Below are 23337 nucleotides of genomic sequence, written 5' to 3' on the forward strand. Positions count from 1 at the left end.
CAGGATGCCAAGTTTTCTCCATTACATCTCTAGCGTCACAATTTCACCTGTCAAACATGGAACCATCTTTATTTTCCTTGACCATTTTCCTTTGGCTGTATGACCAAACACTGTGAAATGGAGGTCCATATCCCCCCTAAGAGACAACATTCCTCCTTCACACGAAGCTGCTTTCTGTCTCTCAGTATTGGTGTTAAAGTTCACTCTTGGTTTCCTCTCTGAGCTTCTACATGTATTCCACTTTTTACCTCATCTAAATCAGGCTTGGAGACATCAGAATAGATACACATCAGAAATGTTCCTGGCTGTCCATGCAAGAACTGATAGCATAGTAAAACTGGAATTGTATTGCATCAGTGTCTGAGAGATTTATTATGATCTAGGATACTATGACTCATCTTAGATGTGAATAAGAGTTCAAAGGAGAATTTCAGTTTTTACAAGGTGGCATCGAATTCCTAGGAATGACAATGGGTATCAAATCTGGTTTGCCATGTGGTACCATGAGGTAGTGCAGATAGTGACATCACCATATTTATCTTATCCTGACTTATGTTTCAGTCGGGGGGAGTTACACTAAGTAAGTCTCCTCTAGCTTTCCACTTACTGAATTAGTCTTCTTGCCAGCATCAGCACGGAAAATGATTGCTTCTTCTCCAGGCATCTAATGCAACCATGCAATGAATTTTCTTATTCACTCCCAGTCCAGAAAAGTCAACATAGTTCCACAGGATGCACTGAATAAATGATATTAATATTGCTGTTCTTATTCCCTGAGACCATTTTTACTTTTGCTTAATTGATTCTCATTTATTCTGTGAATATAAAATGAACAGTTTTGTTAAACTGCATACTTGCTCTAATCTGCAGATAAAAGGTTGGTGTAATCTATTTCTTTCCCTGTTTTTCAAGACATACACAGATGATTTGCAGAGTCATTGGACTTCAAACTAGGTGTCTGATAAACAATCTGCTTCTGAAATGGTGGAATTCAGCTGCTTTTGCATACTCCAGCAAATTTCAATATCTGTGCCTGTGGCAATATTTACAAATGCTGTTCTTCCTTCCTAATTTTGACATACACTTTTCAGTAGTCACAGGAACATGAAGTGTAGAGCACAGACACTGCATTACCAGAAAGTGTTATCATATGTTAATTACATTTTCAAGAAGTTTTAGGAAATAATGAACATAAAAAATGTAGACATCTTCCTTTCAATTTTATCAGTGAACAACTGTAACTTCTCCCAAGTCTCTACTGCAGGAAGGATTCTTAAAAGAAAACAACAACAAAATGCCTCTCCCTTTTTCTTAGGCTTCTTTTTCTTTTTTCTTTTTTTCTTTTCCAAAAATAGGCAGCAAATACAAGTGTGAAAAGAAGAGAAAGCCAAGGATTTCTGGGGATTGCTGGAATAACCTCTACTTAAGTTCAGCATTCTACATTATGCTTCTGTATCTTAGGCAGTAAATCAATGGCAAGCTCCAGACAAGACCCAGCTGGCAAAGTGCAAGTTTTCCAGTATAGCTAGGAACTGGATTGGCTCTTTGGCGGCCAACAGTCCACCTCCAGTAAGGTGACTTACTGAATTAGAAGCTAATTGACTCTGTGCAATTAACTTCCAATGCTCATTATCACTTTGATATTTAAGGTACTTGTAAAACTGATGAATTTGTACTTACAATTTCTCTGAAGTGAGGAAATATTACAAGTTCAATTTTCCAGATGAAAAGCTGGATGAGAATTATCTGTTAATATTGTTCTATATGTTAATTTTGGTAATGGTTTTATTATATTAAGCTTTTGCGTAGATCACAGACTAACCAGTCATCTTCATTCCTTCAAGTCACAGTGGCAAGGAAAAGGGTAGTGAAGGACATATACAGCCCATTAAAGCAGCCAGTAACACAGTGGTTTGGGTGTAGTTTTGTTACCCAAAGCCTCCTGAGGAGATCACATTTGGAGATGAGGCAGATGGACTACTTAGAAAAAAAAAGAAGCAGAAAGAAAGTGCAACTTCTATTGTGTTTGTTCGTGTTTAACCATTGTAGTAGCTGAGTTAGATGCACCGATTTAATTTAGGCAAATTCTCAGACTCTGCCTTCGGTCATCATGACCAAAGTCATCCCAGAAGTCTGAGGCTAGGCAGCACAGAAATGAAATAATTCTTGCTTCAGCAAGGCCTGTCTCCACCTATTTGTTCACATAACACTCTTATGGCTTACTCTTGGTGTACTGCTTTTTTACTAAACGCTAAACAAAATGAGCACACTTGCTTGAGGACCACACTTGTTTGAGGACCAAGCCACTTTCCGTGGTCCAGTTTCCTGGGAGCAAATGAGAAAGCTGGAAGCGATACAAAGAAACACTTCAAAAAATACATCCTTGTCTTTCCAGTGTAAACCTCTCATCATTCCTTAGATTTTGGTATTCAGATCACAAGTTAGACTGTAGCTGAATATTTTTTCACATCCTTCTCTTTTGCTTTTCTGTTTGTATGTATTCTACCATAGAAGTTTGCTGGTATTCATCTTTTTTTTCTTCACTACAATCACAGCAATACTTAAATAAGTGTGTATTCCTATCAAGTCTGTTGGCCTAAGGCTTAAAATTAGGCATGTGGTGAAGTTGCCACTTTATATCTTCCCCCAGTAACGAACAGAATCCAACATTCTTCAGATTCTGATTTCTGTTTAATGTTGGGACAGAAAGAGAAATCTCAGAGATTTCTGGGAGAAATCATCTTAACATTTTCAAATCACACTTTCTAGATATTTATTTGGGAAGGAAAAACAAACAAACCAAAAATAATCCCAAACCAACAAACATAAAACACAAAAACATATACATACACACATATGCCTATAGTCATTAAATCATAAAAAGGAACTTAAATACATTCTTCAGGCAGTAGTGCTTGAAGTTGAGTAAAGGATATGGTTTGCCAGAATTGATTTTGTGTTGCTTGATACGTTTTTGAATTGGTCAAATAACAATAGTTTTTGTTGAATGGACTGTTTTGGTAATATATGATGCTTCTTATCCGATGATACTCGATGTCTGAGACTGGTAAGGAATATCTCAAATCAACACAGGGCAATCAACAACACGTTGTGGACAGTTTTGCAGTTGAAAGCATTTCTTTGGAGTTGTTTGCCTTCGAATGGAAGGGCCCAAGAGTGTCTCCTGTCTGAAGACTTGCCTGGGAACAAATGTTTCCAGCTTAATAAGGGAGACTGGGAGATGACACCATTGTAGCCTCTGAAGGTGTATACAAGCTGGCGTATCCCTGTGTCCTCTTACCTGCTGATTTAAATTCGCACGGCCTGGAACAAAGGAGTTCCTACAGAGATCTCCGAAGCCAGAAACTGTCACTCCAAAAGAGCAGGCTTGACCGCTCTGGACTATAAGAGTAAGTACTGTCGTTGTTAGCAGTCTACTGACCACCACAACCTTGGGCGACCCACCACTACCAAAGATCAGCACCTGACACCAAGACATTGCTGGATCAAGGAGTGGTGAACCTCAGTGCTTTGCTGTGTCTGTGCATCTGTATATCTATCTCTTTCCCCATTTTCTATATTTTCTCATTTTCTTATTTTATTCTTTTACTATCTGTAGCAGCCATTGCCTGATAGGGTCTTACCTGTAATGCTTTTTAATCATAATTGGCCAATTAGCCAACTTTACCTTCAAGTAGATCATTAGTTGCTGTTAAGAAAGCTCTCAGTAAATTGATACATATTATTCCTCTGAGTCTTGGATGACTCCATCACAGCAGCAACCCTTGCTAACTAGGGGAGGTGCAGCTCAGGAGACTGAAAAAGATTCATGTCCCTCGAAACCCATGGAGTGGGATGAGACATTCAAATAACTGAGATATTAATAGAAAAGAATGTATACTCATGTCAGCTGCTTTTACATTTTGAGAGTAGGGTTAAGGAGGCCTTTCCTTAAGGTAGAGCTGGGTAAAGTGTCTGAATAGATAGAAATATTTTCGGTGTGCAACCATATTTCACTTGAAAATTTCCAGCATGGTCACAGTCTCTGTGAACATACCAGACTGTCAGACCCCACTCTTTGTTCTTGAACCACTTCGGGAATTCAGTCAGAGGCAAAAATCTTAAAGACTCTAAAGCTCTGCAAGGTATGTGAAATGGCATCAGATACAGGGAGATATGAGAGGTTTCCTGCCAGTAGAGATAGATATGCCACGAGTATAAGTTGTGTTAAACTCAGAAGAAATCTATTTGGGAAAAAGTGTTTAGAAATACCCTCCCCACAGGGTAATCTTCAAAGCTTACACTTTCTGAGACATTAAATTGCCTTGGAGATAGAAATCTGTAGGAAACCTACCTTTAGTTTCAGTCTTCACAGAAGAGCTTGTTTCTAATAAAAGCATTGGGGGGGAAAAAAAAAAGCATATGCCCAAAAGCATACTGAGCACTAGACAAACTTAGCAATATTACTCTTTGTTAAATTAGCTGATGAGTGATTAGTACTATTGTTCAACTCAGCTGTTAACTCTTAGCTGATTTCCTAGTGCTTAATTCCTAGCTAATTCCAAAGCAATTTATGCATGAGCTGAGTTAAACATAGGCGTAAATGCAGTACTGATGCAGACATTCTATAGGCTCGTTCTTAGTAAGAAATACTCTCAGAATCCAGGCTTTAGCAAGACCTTTATGTATCTACAGATTCCTGCATCCTCCAGTACCATGTCGAATTATGGTGTTGTGAGGGATATGTATGAGTCTTCTATCTGTGAATTTGCCAAGTGAGTAAGACCACTGAATTTTAGTCATGTTGGAAGAAGCCTCAATCAGTTTGTTACTTCTCCTCTCCATCTGGCTTGGCAATGAGTCAAGGAGAATAACAGTGCTCATTTCCTATTCATGTATTATGCCCAACTTGCTTTGAATACCTTTTCTATTGTAACACAGGAACTATACTTTCATTTTATATTAGTACTACGTTAGTGGGAAGATGTGAGAGTTGAGGATGGTACTCAACTGATGAACCACATATCTATAGAAAAGAAGTTTTTAAATGGCTTAAAAATGCCTGCTTAGAAATGCCTGCATTGATGAAACTGTATTCATTATTCTTCTCTCTTGCTCCTTGGCAGAAATAATTAATATTTTAAGAATTCAGAAATAGATGGAAGTAGTAAGATTGAGTAAGCAGAAACTGATTGTCAGGAGATTAGGCTTTAGTTAGTAGGATTTAAATATGCCTGGCATGTCAAAGCAATGTGACAAGCCACTGTTTTCATAATGTTCTGTGTCTACCTCATAACTTGTTGTGAAAGGCTGATGACTGTTGCCAGCTTGCTTTGTTCTTATTAATATTTTTGAAGATAAGGAAGTGAAATGGCTCCATTTCAGGAATTTAGTCATTTCTCTGTGCCAAAATACTGACAGGAACTCTTGGTGAGGGAAGATAAATTAGAGGTCTGACTCCTGCATCAGAAGAAAGAAATCAACATTGCTTGAAAGGAGCCGTGCTGTTCAAAGTGGTGTGAACTCTTCTAACATTGCATATGAAATGGAACACACTGTTGAACTGAGGCACTCTCAAGGTCTGATTTTGAAAGTTGGGAATGATTTTAGGAAAGAGGAGATCAGAAGAGCTAGCAAGTTTAACACATGGTCCTTAGTCAATATGGTAATACTGGCTGTAGAACATTTTGTGCTGCCCACATCTAATGGGATGTCTCCTTGATTTTGTCACTGATTATTGTAGCTTCTTCAAAACTGTGTTTGCAGTACCTTCTCCTCCCATCATGTAGACTGTGTTCAAATCCCCAGCAAATAGCTCTCCATCCAACTCTATTTTAGTCCAGTAAAATAGCCTGTCCTATGGGTGCAACAAATGACAGAATTCCTACCCAGCAAAACACCAATAGTAGTTTACTCCTGGTATACCTCACACGGACTAGATGTCTCTCAACTAGTTCTGAACAATAGTATCCTGCTATTTCTTATATTCATTTGACCACGATATGTGTCCTTAAGCTGATTCTTCATCAGCTGCAGAAATCACGTTTTTTCCAACTAGATCAAAACCCTTTGCTATTTAATTGATCTCTTCATATTAGAAACCACCTTCTAGTACCATGATGACCTGTGCATTTGCTCTTACAGTGAGCCCTGCATTTGTGTTGTCTGTGTGATGGGGCCATTTTCCACCCATCTTCCTTCCAAAGCCCTTCTCATGACAGTTGACCCCAGCACTCTGCTCCCTGATGCCATCAGGTAGAAAGTGGACTGTGTCCGTCTGAGGCTTCATGTACTTTTCTGCTCTTGTCCCATGTTACTGCTTAGCGGTCTACCTTTTACCATCTTCTGTGTATCAATCTGGGGTTGGGAGCTCTTTGAAACTGGCTTGAAACTCCTATAGACACATGTGAGCTCATACTGCAGTTTTCAAAGTGTGCTGTGAGACCATATCAGCATATCTGATGGAAAATACAGCTGGTGCACAAAGAAAGTGACTTTAATGTCACGACCAAGATAAGAAGTGAAGCCTTTTATTACGGATGACTCACAGGCAAAGGCAAAACCCAGCCATCAGCTCTTCAGAAGAAGACCCACCTCAAATCTTCACATCCTCATCTTGCAATAATTCTTACATCACATGTAGTCATGGGCCAATCCCTCCACATAACTTTGCACACCTCGCTGCAGTTGTTTCAGGTAAGGGTTGATCTTCAAATAGGACAAGGCCGTGGGCAGATCAGATTGAGACCATGAGCAGGAGTTGATTTATTTGCATATTATACATGCTAAAAACTGGGGACTATAGTCTTTTGATTTTCCAGCTTAAACAGGTACAACAGACCTCAAAGGAGGACTCAAAATTGCTGGGAAAACACGTATTAAATAGTTGTTTAATAGAAAATTTGTGTAATTCCTACTGTTTCTTACAAAAAAAAAAAAAAAAGGAAAAAAAAAGCAACAGAAAAAGAATAAATGCATCCTATATACACAAGCAATACAACACAAATGTTTTGTAAGCAGGGATTAGTAGCAGGACATTGTTGTAGAAACTGTACACTTTTTCCCTTGGGAAACTGTTAAAACTCCATAAATTCAGGCAATTCAAGGCCACAGAGAAACAAAGTACTGACTATGCTCTTGTTCCCATTCCTTGTTGTTGTGGCATTTTACAAGCCAGGTTTCTGTACATTCTCCCACATAATTCTTATTCCTACACAAAAAAATTTACCAAATATATTCCTCTCTACATCTACATCTTTATATCTTCCTTACTTGGTTAAACCAGACCACAGGAAGTTATTTTCACTCTTCAATACAAGCACGTAATTGATGGAGCAACACTGTAATGAAGTACTTTAGAAAGGATTTTAGCAGAAAAACACTAGAGATTCATCTTCAACTATTTTAATCTAAACAGTTCTATGACAACAGCTGGGAACATAACTCCTGGGAAATGTGGACGCTAATTCAGACTGGGAGATAAGATTCAGTGAAAACAATGAGTTGCAGCTGCTGCAACTGACACAGACACTACCACGTCTAGCAACATCTTTTGAGATCAAAGGCAGACTGAGCCCTAAGATAAGTACCCATCCATCTGTCTTATGACAAGCTGCAGCTGCACATTGGGTGGCAACTGAATTCTTTGCCATTCAACTTGCATTTCCTTATTTATGCAAAAACTTCTTCTCATTTTCATACTGATTCCTGTAAAGCTTAAATGCCCCTTTCCCTCCCAAACACTACCTGTGATTGCCAACTGTGTAACAAAGAAGGTCATTCGAGATTTCCGCTTCCTTCTCCATGTAGAGAAGAGCACGATGGCATTTCCAGCAATAGTAACAATAAAGAGGATCCATAGAGTCACCAGCTGCTCTGTCTGCATTTGAAAGACAAAAAAATCATGTAGGCAGGTGAGTGGGTAGTAACTTGGGTTAAGCCAGTCAGTTAACATAGGACAAATGAGATGAAAATGCAAAAAGGAGTGGAATGTGAGTTTTGACAATTGATTTTTAATTATTTAGACTAAAAGCTATTCTTGTTCTGTCAGAAAATGCCTCACATGCGTCATCACCGGTGATGTCCCTTCCAGCTTGATTTGCAGTGCCTGTGTATTACTGCTATATTCACAAAACTGCTATCAATGCCTGTGTTCAGCACTGGACACTAAAATGAGAGGCAGCCATCAGCTTTCTCTTGTTGCTCCAACAAGCTGTGAAATAACCGACTGCCACGCTTTGTGAGGAATATTGATAGACACGCTCTTTTGAAGAAAGGGAGGAAATATATACTTCTCTCCTTCCCAGGCCCGTTGAGTATGGGTCATCCACAAGCCCTATGAAATTCAGACATCCACTCCATGATCGAGATGTGTATCAAGATTGAAAAGTAAGCATGACCCACTGTAAGGAAAAGTAAAATTGTGCCACACGTGATACGTGATGACAAAACGTCCCCTAGTGGTGTTGTGTACAAAGAAAAGAATAATAAGAAAAGCACTCCGGAAGCATCATGATTCTCTGACTGCAAGTATAAGGGCACACATATGTGCATTTGTTTGCTTCATGTGAGTGCACACAAAGTTTTCTCCCTCCTTTATGGCCTACCAAAATGTGTTTGGTCTTCTCTAAATGCAGGTTAGTTATTTTTCAGTGGCTATTCTGTAGGTTTCTCCTAGCCACGTGGAACTGCAAAGTTCAGTTTCTCCACATCAGCCAACCAGCTATGATGCCTGAGAAGCACTGAGTCTGCAGAGCATGGGGTCAGCCTGGAGAAAATATTCAGCATTTCTGCAAACTTAGAAAACCAATCTTGCATAATGCATGTATGGCAAGGAGGAAAACAATTCTGCTGCTCTTCTGCAAAGACAAGCAGAACAGACAGCATTTTTCACAGCAAGACGTTGAAGGGCATAGGACAGAGAATCAAAGAAATGCAGAATTAAGAAGCGCAGAAGTATCCAGTAGTGATAATACACATGTTGTTATTACAGCCAAGGGGAGACAAAAAATACACACATGGCTCAGCAGAATCGATAGCCAGCATGCATAGCTCCTTTTCTACTCAGGAGCCAGTCATCAGCCAGCTCTGCTCCAGTTTGGTAGCAATGGGACTTCATGACCTATGTGGCTGTGCAGAACAGGCAGGACCCACTTGCTGTACGAGCAATTCCAGGCTGTGCTCTATGCCTGAGCCCAGGGATTAGTTTAAGCACACGATGAATGCTGTGTTTAGATGGTTTCATTTTTCCCAGCATGTTAACTTTTGTTAGTTTAATCTGTCATTTGGGTCACCTCATCTAACTTTAAAGCTCTAAAGAGGGACAGCTACTCTAAATGGTCTTTGCAGTCTAGATAATGGTAATATCTCAGACATGACTCATCATTCATCTCACCCACCCTGGGATGGCTGTCTCCACTGATTATAGAATCACCTATACAAGACAACCAGTGTGGGCTGGATGCTTAATTTTTAGACAAAAAACAAACAGACAAATAAACAAACAAACAAAAAACCCAACCAAACAAAAACAAGCAAACAAACAAATATTTTTTTAAATCTAAGAATCTCTTGGAAGCAAATTCCCTTTACAACATTTGGCAGAGACATGGTAAAACTATGCTTATGGGGACACTTCGTTTTGTACAGGGATTGGAAGGAGGCATCTTTTTGGAAGATAAAGCGGGGGGAAAAAAAAGGTAAGATTTCATATCACGTTTGTCCTTGAAATCAATTGGTTCTCCTAAGGGATTGGCTTGTCTTTTCCATTTCAGAAAAGATCTTTCATATGTTAAAAAAATAAGGGACAAGACTTGCTCCTATTTTCTCTGATATAAAATTGGGAGAGCATTTTTTAAAAAGAAATTCTGCATTCTTGTATTGTAATGATAAGGGTAACAACAGAACAAGGCTCTGACACAAATCTTTTCGCAATTCCTGCATAAGAAGAACCTCAGTGTCAGCAAAGCCTGTGTTAGAGGGGTGCTTCCTCCCCACATAGGGGTAAGCACACATAGTCAGCCCTCTTGCCAAGTTAAAATGAGTGCTTTAAGCTCTACAGAAATGTACAATTAAACCAGTCTACAAAAATGACCAAAAAGTTGCAAAAGCTGAGTAAGGAGAGCTAAGTTTGGGAGACCATAGACAAAAGCATATAGACAAAGTTTCTATTCATCTATTTGTGGTAGCTGCTGTTCAGAGAGTAGAGAAAAAGATCTCATTCTTGGGGATTAAGGAGCTGCAATAATAGGCAGCTTAAATCACTGCAGCCTCTATCAGTCTGAATTAGCTTGCAGAATGAAAACTTCTGTTGGTATTAATGGGATGCTCACTGTGATAAAGGCCTTCATGGAAGCTACAACTGGAATTCAAAATGTTCTTGACAAACTGGAAACATACACTTTGGAAAACAGGATTCCATTGAATAAAGGAGCAGCCAGGACTCTACGGTGCAGAAGCTGGAATGATACCAGGTTGGGTGGGCCTTCCAAACATCACCCCTAACACACAACAGGTGAATGTTTCCTGCAAGTGGAATATTATCACTATGCCCAAGGACTGGGTGCCCTGGCAGCCCAAAGGGCCGGCCATACCCGGGGGTGGTGCATCAGGCCCACACTGACAGCCAGGTGAGGGAAGGGGCTGTCCCACTGTGCTGTGTGCTGTGTGGCCTCACCTCCAGCACTGAGTGCTGGTTTGGGCACTGCAATCTAAGGAGGGCTACAAAGATGGGGAAGGATCTAGAGGGCAAGAAGCATGAGGACGTCACTCTCAGACACAAGGTTTGAATTTTGGGTGGTCCTCTGTGGAGTCAGGAGTTGGACTTGATGATCCTTATGGGTCCTTTCTAACTTGGGATATTCTCTAATTCTACACTGAAAACAACCACAACTGCCATGAGACCAACACGTGTTGCATATATCTGCTCCGGTGAACGCAGCTGCTATACTGTGTCCACTTTGGGACACCACACTTCAAGAGAGGCATAGGGTAAGGAGTTGACAGCAGTTCAGAGGATACAGCTGGGCAAAAAGAGTGAATTATTTAAATTGCTCAATCTAGCAAACAACAGGCTCCAGGAATAGATGAGCGTACTTTGAAGATATCAAAAGGCTGTAGGAAAAGAAGGAAAGGAAAGGAAAGGAAAGGAAAGGAAAGGAAAGGAAAGGAAAGGAAAGGAAAGGAAAGGAAAGGAAAGGAAAGGAAAGGAAAGGAAAGGAAAGGAAAGGAAAGGAAAGGAAAGGAAAGGAAAGGAAAGGAAAGGAAAGGAAAGGAAAGGAAAGGAAAGGAAAGGAAAGGAAAGGAAAGGAAAGGAAAGGAAAGGAAAGGAAAGGAAAGGAAAGGAAAGGGAAAAGAGAAGAGAAGAGAAGAGAAGAGAAGAGAAGAGAAGAGAAGAGAAGAGAAGAGAAGAGAAGAGAAGAAGAGAAGAGAAGAGAAGAGAAGAGAAGAGAAGAGAAGAGAAGAGAAGAGAAGAGAAGAGAAGAGAAGAGAAGAGAAGAGAAGAGAAGAGAAGAGAAGAAAGGAAAAGAAAAGGAATAATATATTCTTCTGATCCACTGCAGATTGGCCCAAAAATCAGTGAACCAAAATTACAGCATAGAATTCAGGATGGTTATTTAAAAATTTTGACTTACTTACAAAAAACCCGTATATTGACTGAGTCAATGAAATCTCCATCTATGAAAATATGTCTTAGATTTGAGATACAGCTGACTGATCCCTGAACTTCACTTCAGTTGCATTGTCCAGAATTCTGTTTTATACATCACAGTGAGGTTGCTTAAAAATGGATGTTTCATTTCATGTCGTGTCATGTTCATCAAGCAGAAATCATGTTTTTGTAACAACCTTCAGCAAGGTGATTTACAAGGAGAAAAGAGCACCACTGTTTAATAAGATCTTGCACAGACAACTGGATAAAAAGATAATAACATCTCTCGAGTCCTTGTGTAGAAGCTTTCTTCAAGGGCTGTGTAGAAGCTCTCTTCAAGGGCTGCCTTTGCAGTGGGTATACTAACTACATTACACAAGAACATCAGGAGTGGGACTAGTGTCATACAGCAATTCTTTTAGGTTAGAAAAATTAAAAATGCTAGTGACCTAATTAAGGTTACAGAACAAATCAAAGTCAAGAGGATTTCCTTGGCTTGTAATTGTCAATCACCATTGCTTATGCTGTTATTCCACAAGACTGCTGCTTGAAGAATGGAAGTGCTTGACATCTGGAGCACATATTCATGTTTTGCTAATTTGCTTTAAGGTTAAATCCAGCTTTAGCCAATGAAGCAAGTCTTTTCATGGGTGAAGTGTAAGTCAGGAAACCTGTCTGAAAAGTGCATACATTTTCCTTTGCTTGCAGAAGTGGTTTGTTATTTTGTCTCTCTAACAAAATTTCTGAATTCATAGGCTGCAATAAGTCTAGCATGAGGTGTACTGTGCTTTATATTTGAAACAAAGTCCATCCCTGTAAGCCTTGTGTACCACTCACTCACCATCTATGGCAGAAGGGATCCTTATGGATTCTAGGCATTTGTGCTATTATGATGTGATTTGTATTTATCTTGTATCAATGACAAAATTCACCCCTGAGTTCTTCTTTCAGGCTCTCAAGTTCTGTATCTATGAGTTACTGTAGTGTGGGGAGTAGTGGAAAAAGTTTAATATCTTTCCTAATGTCACTGGCTGGTGTCTTAACATGAGGTTAGGAGGCTTATAGTGAATTCAAGCTGTCACTGACCTGGTGCTTTCCTGCTTCATGCTCTTGGTCTGTTGAGTGATGAAGAGACTACTATCCTACTATACCTATTATCACAGGTTTTTAATGATGTAAGTCTCTCAGGAGCTTCTTCTTACTGGGTGATTAAATTCTGGGAATATGTGAATTGTCTGACTGCTTGCATTTTGTTCATTTTAAAAATGATGTTAGAATTGTAACCTATTCCAGCAACTAGGATGTAATCATGGAGTAAAGTAAGCAATTTCATGAGTAAGTTCCTCTTAACATGTTAAAAGTACACATAAATTTGCTTGCTAAACTGAGAAACTGGCATATTGAAGATAATGTTCACCACATGAAACAGCAGTTGCACTGCTCTATTCTAAAGGAAGCTTTAAAGAAAAAAAAAAAAGAGAGAGAGAGAGAGAGGGACAACTTTTTCTCATCTCCTGAAATAAGCACTTCAACTGCAGACCATGTAAGCAAATGGAGGATCCCAGGTTTTGCATTATTTTGACCCTGTTATAGAAGACATGGAGTCTTGAATTTTGACTACTGAAAATACATGAGAGATATGTTATTTTAGCTGACTCCATCTAGGGTGGAACAGAAGAGGAAAGGAAAAGGAAAAGGAGAAGAGGAAGAGGAAGCAAAGGGTTAGTTTTTCTGAGGAAGATGAGTGCCATGCAACTTCACTGATTCCAGCTGGGGATTTGTAGTCGGTTTACATCTATTGGACTGCAATATTTAAAGAAATAATAAAAGACATCAATTGGAGCAATTTACTTAAGAAGCTGCAACAGAGGAGGATCAGGCTGAGTATTAGGAAAAGGTTCTTCACTGGAGTGTGCTCAGGCACTGGAACAGGCTCTCCAAGGCATTAGTCACAGCCCCAGCCTACCACAGTTCAAGAAGCATTTGAAAAATGTTTTCAAACATAGGATTTGGTGGTACTGTGTGGAGCCAGGAGTTGGACTCAATGATCCTTGTGTGTGCCTTCCAGTTTGGGATATTCCATGATTCTATAACGGAGTTCACAATGAAAGGATGAGAAGCACCAAACGGAAGTTGCAACACAGGACATTTTGATTATATATTAGGGAAAAAAAATCACTATGAGGATAGTCAAGCACTGGAACTGGAGTGCAGAGAAGATGCAGGATCAATGTATCTGAAGATGTTCAGAATTTGGTTGGACACTGCCCTGAGCAGTATGGTATGTTTTGAGCATGCTTTTGAGTGGTCAGCCCAAGTGACCTTCAGAAGTCCCCCTGAGCCTGTATTGTACACACATGAGCACGCATAATACTCATAATGCCAATTTTCCTAAAGAATATACTAAAAACTAAGGCGCACTTATGCAGATATGTATTCAGATGAGAGCTTTGCACAAGATGTATATTAGTTATTGTACCATAGAAACAAAAATGACTCAGATCTTTTGGGGAATTACTATTTATATCACCCTGCAAGTCAGGTGTAAAGGCTGATGGGAATGACACAAATATATCAATCTTAAGTAACTTAAAAAGTCATAGGTGGTGTTTAGCTAAGGAAGTTTGAACATGCAGAAGTTAGAGATGAAGTATTTCTGCCGGGGTGTGACTAGGTTAAGCAACCAGCAATCAGAAGTAAAGTGCAATGGAAGTGAAAGATGTCTATTGTGATTACCTACATAATATAAAGGATCCTGATTCTTGGATGCATTTGAGGCCAGGTTGGATGGGGCCTTGGGCAGACTGATCTAGTGGATGGCAACCTTGCCCATGGTGGGGGGTTGGAACTAAATGATCTTCGTGGTTCTTTCCAATCAAAGGCATTCTATGATTCTCTGATTTTGTGATTTAATGTATAAAAAAGAATAAACTTGGTTGAAGTGCCAATAGGAAACATCTGTATGTCTTCCTACGTTGAGACTTCCACCACAATTTGGATTGAGAAAAAAAAATACAGAAATCTGTTTGATGATAAGCCATTGGTGCGTTACACATATTTTAGTAGTAGCTAGCAGGTGTCACTGTCAGAGGACAAAATAAAAGGCACCAATAATTTTACCAAGAGAGAGATAACAGTGGGGATTTTTAGGCTGGAAGTAAGCCTCATACATCAGATGTTAAGCATCTGAATGTTAAAGTTCAGATGATTAATACAAACTACCTCCTACTTCAAATGAATATTTGGGAAGGGGAAAAGCCACAGAAAAATGGTTGGATCACTCTTGATTCATTTGCAGATGAACTATGTCTCAGAAGAAAGAAACACGTTAAAGAACAGAAAGATCACTGAAATCTTATGACCTAGTTGTCACAACCAGCAGAAATTGTACTGGCCATTTGTATAACAAAAGTATGCCTTGGAATCATAGAATCATAGAATTGCTCAGGTTGGAAAAGACCTTAAAGATCATCAAATCCAACCGCATCCTGACCATACTACCCTAACTCTAACAACCCTCTGCTAAATCACATCCCTGAGCACCACATCTAGATGGTTTTTAAACACATCTAGGGATGGTGACTCTACCACCTCCCTGGGGAGCCTTTTCCAATGCATAAACACCTTTTCTGTAAAGAAGTTTTTCCTGATATCCAGTCTAAACATCCCATGGCAAAAAAGATACTAGCAGAGGATGGTTTCGATCCATCGACCTCTGGGTTATGGGCCCAGCACGCTTCCGCTGCGCCACTCTGCTACTTAAATGCCTGCCATCTAGCAAGGCAAAAATGAGAAGCTGTTATTATACAACACTCACACAAGACACTCCTTTAAGTTTTTGGAATGCAATTTGACTGACATCAGAAAACTCTAAGAAAATTTGTGATGAGGTAACAAGGACTGAGAAAAGAATTCTTTCAAAGCTAAGTTTTATATTTTTTTTTTATTTAAAGGTTCTTCCATCGCAGTTGAATTTGAGAGGAAGGCAACAAAGCCCTTTGGGAGTTAATTTTTTTGGTAACTTGGGCTGGATCTGAGCCCAATTCACACTGCATGAATACTAGCTCAGCCTCAGGTCTCTCTTGAACCACAGATTTCCCATTTAAGCCCTGGGGCTAAAACACAGCTCTGACTGCTATGGACCTTGACTATTAATTAAGCGGTTTCTCTTCAAACACCAGTATCCCCAAGCAAGCTTAACAAAGAAAGCATCTCACACCTCTCTGAGTCAAGCATGAGCTTTGAATTCAGCAGATGCATCCGTCATGCCCGATAGTTTTCCCATCTCCTGCACAGTGGCCGCTTTACTGCGATGATTTCTCACAGGATGACTGTGTTAGCCTTCCAGCACATGGCTGTAGGTTATTCTGGCATGTATTGTCACATGAGGCCTTCACCACACGTCAGAGATTCTGGCAGCAGTCACGTTTCCACGTATCTTCATTCCTGGAAGAAGGGCATGGCTGGATGGGGACCTAAGATCATGTTTTCTATTCTGCCAAACTTGGGAAGCAGTTTTGCATGAGTTTGTATCTGGACGGTATTGCACTTACAGTCTGTGAATGCTAATGTCTTCAACAGAAGAAAGTCTAAAATATTTTCTACATTTAAGGTGCAAGGAAAACTATTCACTAAATCAGAACACTTTCTCATAGAAAGGAGTAATTATGTTACTAAGATTGTTTTCACTTCTTTTTAAAATATAGGCATACTCCACTGACCCTTTTTTTGTGGATCCTCAGTTTTTAAAAATATATTTCTTAGCTCTCACTTTACCATCATGGCTGAGGCAGGGTCACTTCAGTGGGCAGCATTTAATGAATGTAGACAGATCTTTCTATGCTCCAACATCAGCTAAACAAAACATCCTTAGCCTGACCCCAAATCCTCCATAGATGTGACTGGGGTAGAAGGGGAAGATCAATAACAAATGGTAACAATTCAGTTTTACTAGCACATAGTTCACATTCACCATTTTGTTGTGTTTTGGTAAATGGATAATAAAAGGGGACAGTTGTATTCAGATAGTGACCAACTGGGACCTATAGGACAGTGATAGGACAAGGGCAAATGCTTTTAAACTAAAGGAGGGAAAGTTTAGATCAGATGTCATGGGGAAGTTTTTCACAGAGAGGGTTGTGAGGTGCTGAAACAGGTTATCCAGAAAAGTTGTGTATGTCCCATTTCTAGAAGCAATCAAGACCAGGTTGGATGGGGCTGTGGGCAACCTGATCTAGCGCTTGATCTAGCAGTTGGCAACCCTGCCTGCAGCAGAAGGGTTGGAGCCTGGTGATCCTTGAGGTCCCTTCCAACCCAAGCCATTCTTCGATTCTATGATTCTATTGAGTTTCAGGGTTATTTTTTTTTTTCAACAAATGTGTCATAGAAACTTCCAAGGAAGGAGTTAAACAGGTTTCCCTAATTTTGATGTCATCAAGAATGATGTATTTTTCATTATGTATCTATTTTTCCTAGAATAATTTCAACAGGAAGAGATAATATTAGGTCACTCAATAGCCCATCCATAATTGTATGATTTTGAAAGCCCTATTAAAAGCTGTGAAATTGTTCCTTCTTAATCACAGAAAAGGGTAAGATGATTAAATGTGCCTAATCTGTGAAATTAAAACAGTTCATAGACTAGAGACATTTTAAGCCTATTTATACAGGAGATGCAGACAGACACAAACCCTATCTATGGGTCATACGGACCACAGAGTCAGAGGTGTGCAGGACACTGGTGTAAAACTGCCTGAATTGGTTGACTCACAGCTTCCACACGTTGGGCTGTTTCCAAGCCAGCTCCCTTCTGTGCTGCATTTAAGCTAGTAGATGAAGACAGCCCACCTAAGAACACTGCAGCTTTGTTTTACAAGGTGAGCAGCTATTGCATCCTCAGCATGGCAGCTCAGCTCTAGCAGCACTCCTTACAGCATATTGCAGTGCCTGCGTTCAGGAGTTCTTGACACTGTATTTGTGTAGACTTAATTCTCCCCCTCTCACTTCACTGAAAGATAGCAAAGTCACTTATGAATTATTTGGTTTGCTCATTTTCCTAAAACATATGATTGCCTTTGCAGAGATTACTCCAGAAGTTTGACAGCACCCATTAATATTTTTCTGTTAGGTATTCAGGAATGGGATGCTCTGTGCAGTCTGCCTGAAAATCAGAATAAGCAAGAGTAAAGGCAAATGCTTTCCAGGAGATAAAGAGACTCCTGCATTTGGCTGAAATGATAGGGACACAGATACTGACTTAAACAGGCTCTGAGGACACCTGGAGACAAACCCTTGTTACCTGATAGTTCTGCAAAGCTCGTCTGTGGAAACCTGCTCTCCTTGCATTGATCTTCTCAGCACTTTGGTGGAAGTGATAGGCCCTGACCTTTGCAATGAAGATTATACTCCATGGGTGAGAAGCACGTGGTTTTGTATTCGTGCTTATGCTAGCATGGCTCTACAGTCCTGTTTAATATCTGAACTAGCTAGGCTACAACATGCAGGTACTGGCAATGCTATGGTGTTGGAGGACACCATAGCCACAGGCAGACAGTTCTTCCTGGAAAAAAAACACAAACCTGGGAATCTTAACTATTCATCAATAATCATTTGTAGTGGATTTAATGCACACAGTATTTTTTCTAACAGCTCTTATCCTTCACTGTCACTACTGGGGTGATGATGCACAGCACAGGGACCAGGATTCATGGAGCTGGAGTTGGGAAGACATCGGTGTATAGTCCTATTGTTGGGGTTTTCACCTTGAAGCATGCCACAGGGGTTCCCAAAAACACTTGGGGGAGAGCAACAAAATTCTGTGCTGCTGCACAGATGAAGGCTCAGAAAACAAAATAAGAAAGTGCAACTAGATGGTGGAAGGGATGTGGTTGAGTCACCGTCCCTGAATGTGTTTAAAAAGCATCTGCATGTGGTGCTCAGGGACATGATTTAGTGGAGGGTTGTTAGAGTTAGGGTAGTTTGGTCAGGATGCGGTTGGACTTGATGATCTTTAAGGTCTTTTCCAACCCGAGCAATTCTATGATTCTGTGATTCTAAGGCGGGAAACACCACATGCCATTCCTGCCAAAGAAGGAATGATGGCTGGGAGTTTTCAGTATTTGAGTGATCTTACCTTTACTCTACTACATCAAAGGAGAGCATCCCATTGTCCAAGAGCCATGTCATATATAAGAATCGAGCCCTACTGGAGTCTCTCTAAGCTTTGGAGCTGCTGAGGCTGCGCAAAGGGAGGTGTGTCCTCCAGTCTTTGCAAAGATTCCAGCCTTGTTGGCCACAGAGACTCCTTACTCAGCTTGATGAACCTGTTCTGAAATTTTGGCTTCTCCCCAGGCTCTCTAGGAAGGCTTCTGGATAGCACCTTATGTCTCAGGTCCCCATGAGTCAGGTAGGCAGAGCCGAGGGACTCTGAAAGTAGAGGAAAACCACAGGCATTCTGATAATCTCTGTCTTCTACAGCTCACTGTATTTGGCAAAGGGCATTTGACACTCACAGAGAGTCTTCTTACACAGAGATTAAATGCATGTGAGGAGATTGTAAAGGGATGTAATGAGTTTTCCATTGGTCTGGGAGGTTGGAGCTGTGATTAATACCAATTTGCACATCTGTTATGAATTTGATGCCAGCACAGACAATAGAATTCCTTGCATTTGTGGTTCCAGACGGTGAGCTACTGGCATGCCTCATGCAAAGGCCTCAGGCAGAGACATGGGCTCAGCTTTCAGCAATACTTTGCCATATAGAGGTTGGAACTAGAAGATCTTTAATGTTCACTTCAATGCAAGCCATTCTGTGATCACAGAACCTGCAGGTGGAGGTGAGCTGCTGTCTTTACCACAGAAAGCTCTGGCTCATCTCATAAACTACATGACACACCTGGTCCTGCCCAAAGGATGTGGCAACAGCTTTGAGCCCATTGCACATGGAAGCAGCCTTACAGCAGACATGCTCTTCCCTTCTGTTGGACATTTCAACAGTTGCCTGGCTGCTGTAAAGGCTCATCTAGCAGCTGGCCAGGCAGCTATCGAAATGTCTAACAGAAGGGAAGAGCATGTTCCTCCAAGTGGACGAAATGCTCCTTTTCCCAGCTCAAAAAAAAAAAAAAAAAAAAAAAAAAAAGGAGGGGAAAAAAATCTAATTGAACTGGCAAAATGTTTTTTTTAATCTAAAGCAGCATGGGATTTAGTTATTATGTTCTGAAGAGGAATGGAAAGAAATTCAAATGGTTCTGAAAGGGGGAGCAGGGAAGCATTCACAACTCATCCCATAATAGGACTTTTTTTGGCACTGAAATGCTCTGAATGGCATTATTTTACTTCTGTCACATTGCCACCACAGTATAACCCAGATATTACCTGTGGGTGGGTACAGGCAGTCCTTCTGAAGCATGGGAGGAAAAGAAGAATACAGTGTACTCCTTTCATCCCATAGTTTGAGCAGTGTTTGAGACACCCTACAGAGCTGCCAGCAGATAAAACTCTTAAAAAGTCATTTGTGTAGGAACTGTTCCAGGTACTGCATGAGCATCACTCCCTAATCCCCATTTATCAGTTTAGATCATGTTTTCCTATTTCATCTCTTAAGGCAGATAACACAACTCTGTATTTCCCAAAGAGAAAATAGGAACACTTGCTTGCTTTGTGTTGGATGCACAACCATGTGGCAATCCCCCCATGCCACAGCCACAGGCACAGCCCACATCCATCCTGAGGCTTCTGTTTTATGGCCCCACAGGGGTCAATCTGCACCTGCGTGGTGGCCATTTGTCAATCTTTACAGTCAGCAATGGCTACAGCGTGTTTGAAAATCTCAGTTAATGGCCAAAACCCATTTGTAGCTGTATTTTGAGCACCAAGTTCAAATGACCTGGGCTTTTAATCCACTCAGCCTGTTCCAAGCTGACCTTCTATTTCTCCAGCTGCCAAACCAGAGCCATGTGAAAAGAAAGGAGATCCTGGGTACCTTGCTGGAACAGACATGGACATGGCCACCACATAGAGTGTGGATGGCACAGCACAGGCAGCCACGTCAGCAGGTATCAGCAGCACCTTCTACACATGAGCTCTCATTGAGAGCTGAAATGGCTGGCAGAGAGCCCTGCCTTGCATAGTAGATGTCATCAGGTGCGTTATTCCTCCTTCCCTGCAGCAGCAACACCAGCTGTCACTTGTCTCCTGAGTCAAAATATTTCCATGCCTATCAGCAGCCAGTAATTGACGTGAAATCAGTGAACCTCCTTGCAAAGTTCATCTTATATTTGCCAAAGCTAGACATCAGGCAGCAGAGTGCAAGCCTAATGAGAAGCTCTCAGCTAATAGAATCAAGTTTCCTTCAGCAATGGACGAGCACGCATGACTATCCATAGTATCCTAATTATTGTAATTTACTCAATCTGCCCTATTAAGAAGCATTTTTCTGCCTGGGGACTTTCTAATCATGGAATTAATTTGTCACTTTTACCATTATAAAATATTGCTCCCATGACATTGTTCAGATTTACAGCCCTCAGTGTGGAGAGAAGAGAGGAGATAAGAAGAAAATTGTGAAAAAAGGTTTTGCTCCTCACTTCTCTGCTTTCTCGAGAGCCTTTTAAGAGTCTAACATGGAGAGAGAGAGAAAAAAAAAGAAGAAGAAGAAGAAAGGAGTATTGTGTTAAAAGAAACTCCAGTTAATGAATTGTAGGACTGCAGATCAACTTCTTCCCTAGAAGAGGTGAATCCCTGTTGTAATTCCACTGATTCTAGGGGCAATGTATCAGAATACTAACAACTTCCTGGAAGTCAAAATTGCAACTGAATGCATCCCCTGATTTCCAACAGATTGCCAAACGATGCGAGTGCCTGCATCTTTCCATCTGGAAGTGATCTGCTTGGTTCTGAGCTCCAGAGGGAAGGCGGGGTACTTCTTGTAGTAACTCCTTTTAGTAACTTGAGCACAACTTGTACAATGTGCCACTATAGCACCGTAACACATGGCATGCAGCATGAAACTGAGCAATGACAACAGACAGGGAAAGCTGAAGCAAAGATGTAACTCAGCACCTCTTTCATCTGTTCCCTACAGTCACATATTGCAAGGGTGATGTTTATTCCGGGAGATGAATGAATACACTTCTCACGTCATTCAGCAGCGTTCAATCCTGAATCGCTTGTCTGCTACGTTCTAACAGTGATGCTGCATCCTCCTCACAAGTTTAAAAGAAAACCAAGCCAATTAACTAATTGGAGCTAATCCCTGTTGCTGGTGGTTTTTTTTTGTTTTTTTTCTGGTTTTTTTTTGTTTGTTTGTTTGTTGTTTTTGTTTTTTTTTTTTAAGCACAGACACACACACACAAAAAAACCCTCTTGCTTGTGTGCAGTGTTTGTTGCAGCTGGGCAGTTGAAAAGAAATTCCTTGTGTCAAGGCGATGGCTATTAAGAAATTACACAAAAGATGTGTTAAACTACAACACACTTTTGATTAAAGATGCATGTTTAACTACAATGTCACTTTAGAAAAACATTACCACCCCCTCTTGTAAGGGGATACGATTGCTAACATCTGCAAGTCTGAACTCCAAAACCTGCAACTCTTTTGTTTTCCAGTAAATGCCTCACATACACTGTCAGATGTCTTCGCAGGGCAAATGCCACCTAAATCTGGGATAAAGCATCAATAATCCAAGCTGCCTGCCTGCAGAGGCACTGAGATGCACCAAAGCTTGTGAGAAAAGTAACGCACTGGCTGTACCTTAAAGGAGTAGTAAAAGGATTTCCACTCCTCTTCCTCCAGCACTTCGGTGAAAGTCACGGTGTCGGTGCAGGTGACAAGGGTGACATCCAGCCAGCCGGTGCCAGCCGGGGAGCTGCTGCTGGCTGCTGTGGGGCCAACCTCCATTGCCAGGCTCTGCTCCAGCTGCCTGGGCTCTTGTTTTCCTAGGAGTTAATGCAGCCAAGCCTCTCCTGTAAAAGCACAGCAGCAAAACCAGCTTCTCACTGCTCCACCACTGGCTGCCAGAGGCATCAGGCTTCAGTGCAGCTGAGTGATAAGAAAAAAAAGCAAAGTGAAGGAAAAAAAAAAAACAAAAAACAAAGCCCAACAAGCTGGCGCGGTCCCTTAGAGTTCTCCTTCAGCACAACTCTGACAACAGCCATCCACGTGCTCTTTCAGCAGCAAGACCAGCAGCTGGTAAGAAGTCAGCACATGTGGTGGCGTCCATGTGCATTTCAGCCTGCCAGGCATCCACAGCTGCCACGGCTGTAAAAGCACATACCTGGAGAGCAAGCACGCATTTAGCACATCCAGAACTTGTCCAGCCTCATGGGCTTGTCTGCCTCAACACCAATATGCTCCTAAGCAGAACTCGATCTGTTTTCACAGCTATGCCCTGCCAGCCCAATTGCTCTGTTTCCCATTACCTGCAGGACTGGAGTCTGCGGGAAGTGGAGAGACCTTTGGGTGTCACAGCAATGTCCAGCCTTGGCCTGGGCCATTCATAGGAAGGTTCTTATTCTCGCCCATATAGGTGATTGGTATCATTAATGATGAGAAAGAACCGGTGCTAACCCATATGCATCAGTAATAGATATTTATACAACAGAAAACAGTGCATCCATTGGAATATGATCAGATAAATCATAGTGTTTCGGAACAACCATGTTGAGCTGAAATCAACAGGGAAAACAGTAAC

General features: G+C 40.9%; 1 protein-coding gene and 1 non-coding gene across 3 annotated transcripts in view; both read right to left on the bottom strand.

Annotated features, from left to right (window-relative positions):
* The window catches only part of NPSR1 (neuropeptide S receptor 1), a 64273-nt gene extending 41199 nt beyond the window's left edge, over positions 1 to 23074 (bottom strand). For both annotated transcript variants that reach the window (XM_426022.6, XM_046938134.1), the window contains exons 1-2: positions 22398 to 23074; positions 7747 to 7879 (exon numbers count right to left, since the gene is read on the bottom strand). In XM_426022.6, the coding sequence (XP_426022.2) occupies positions 7747 to 7879; positions 22398 to 22544 (280 nt within the window). In that variant the 5' untranslated portion in view covers positions 22545 to 23074. The remainder of the gene's footprint in view (positions 1 to 7746; positions 7880 to 22397) is intronic.
* On the bottom strand, positions 15336 to 15407 carry TRNAM-CAU. The gene has a single exon. It is a non-coding gene; the product is annotated as a tRNA-Met (tRNA).
* Positions 23075 to 23337: the final 263 nt, after the last annotated feature.

This window comes from Gallus gallus, chromosome 2 (genome assembly GCF_016699485.2).
Source record: "Gallus gallus isolate bGalGal1 chromosome 2, bGalGal1.mat.broiler.GRCg7b, whole genome shotgun sequence".
Taxonomy (NCBI): Eukaryota; Metazoa; Chordata; class Aves; order Galliformes; family Phasianidae; genus Gallus; species Gallus gallus.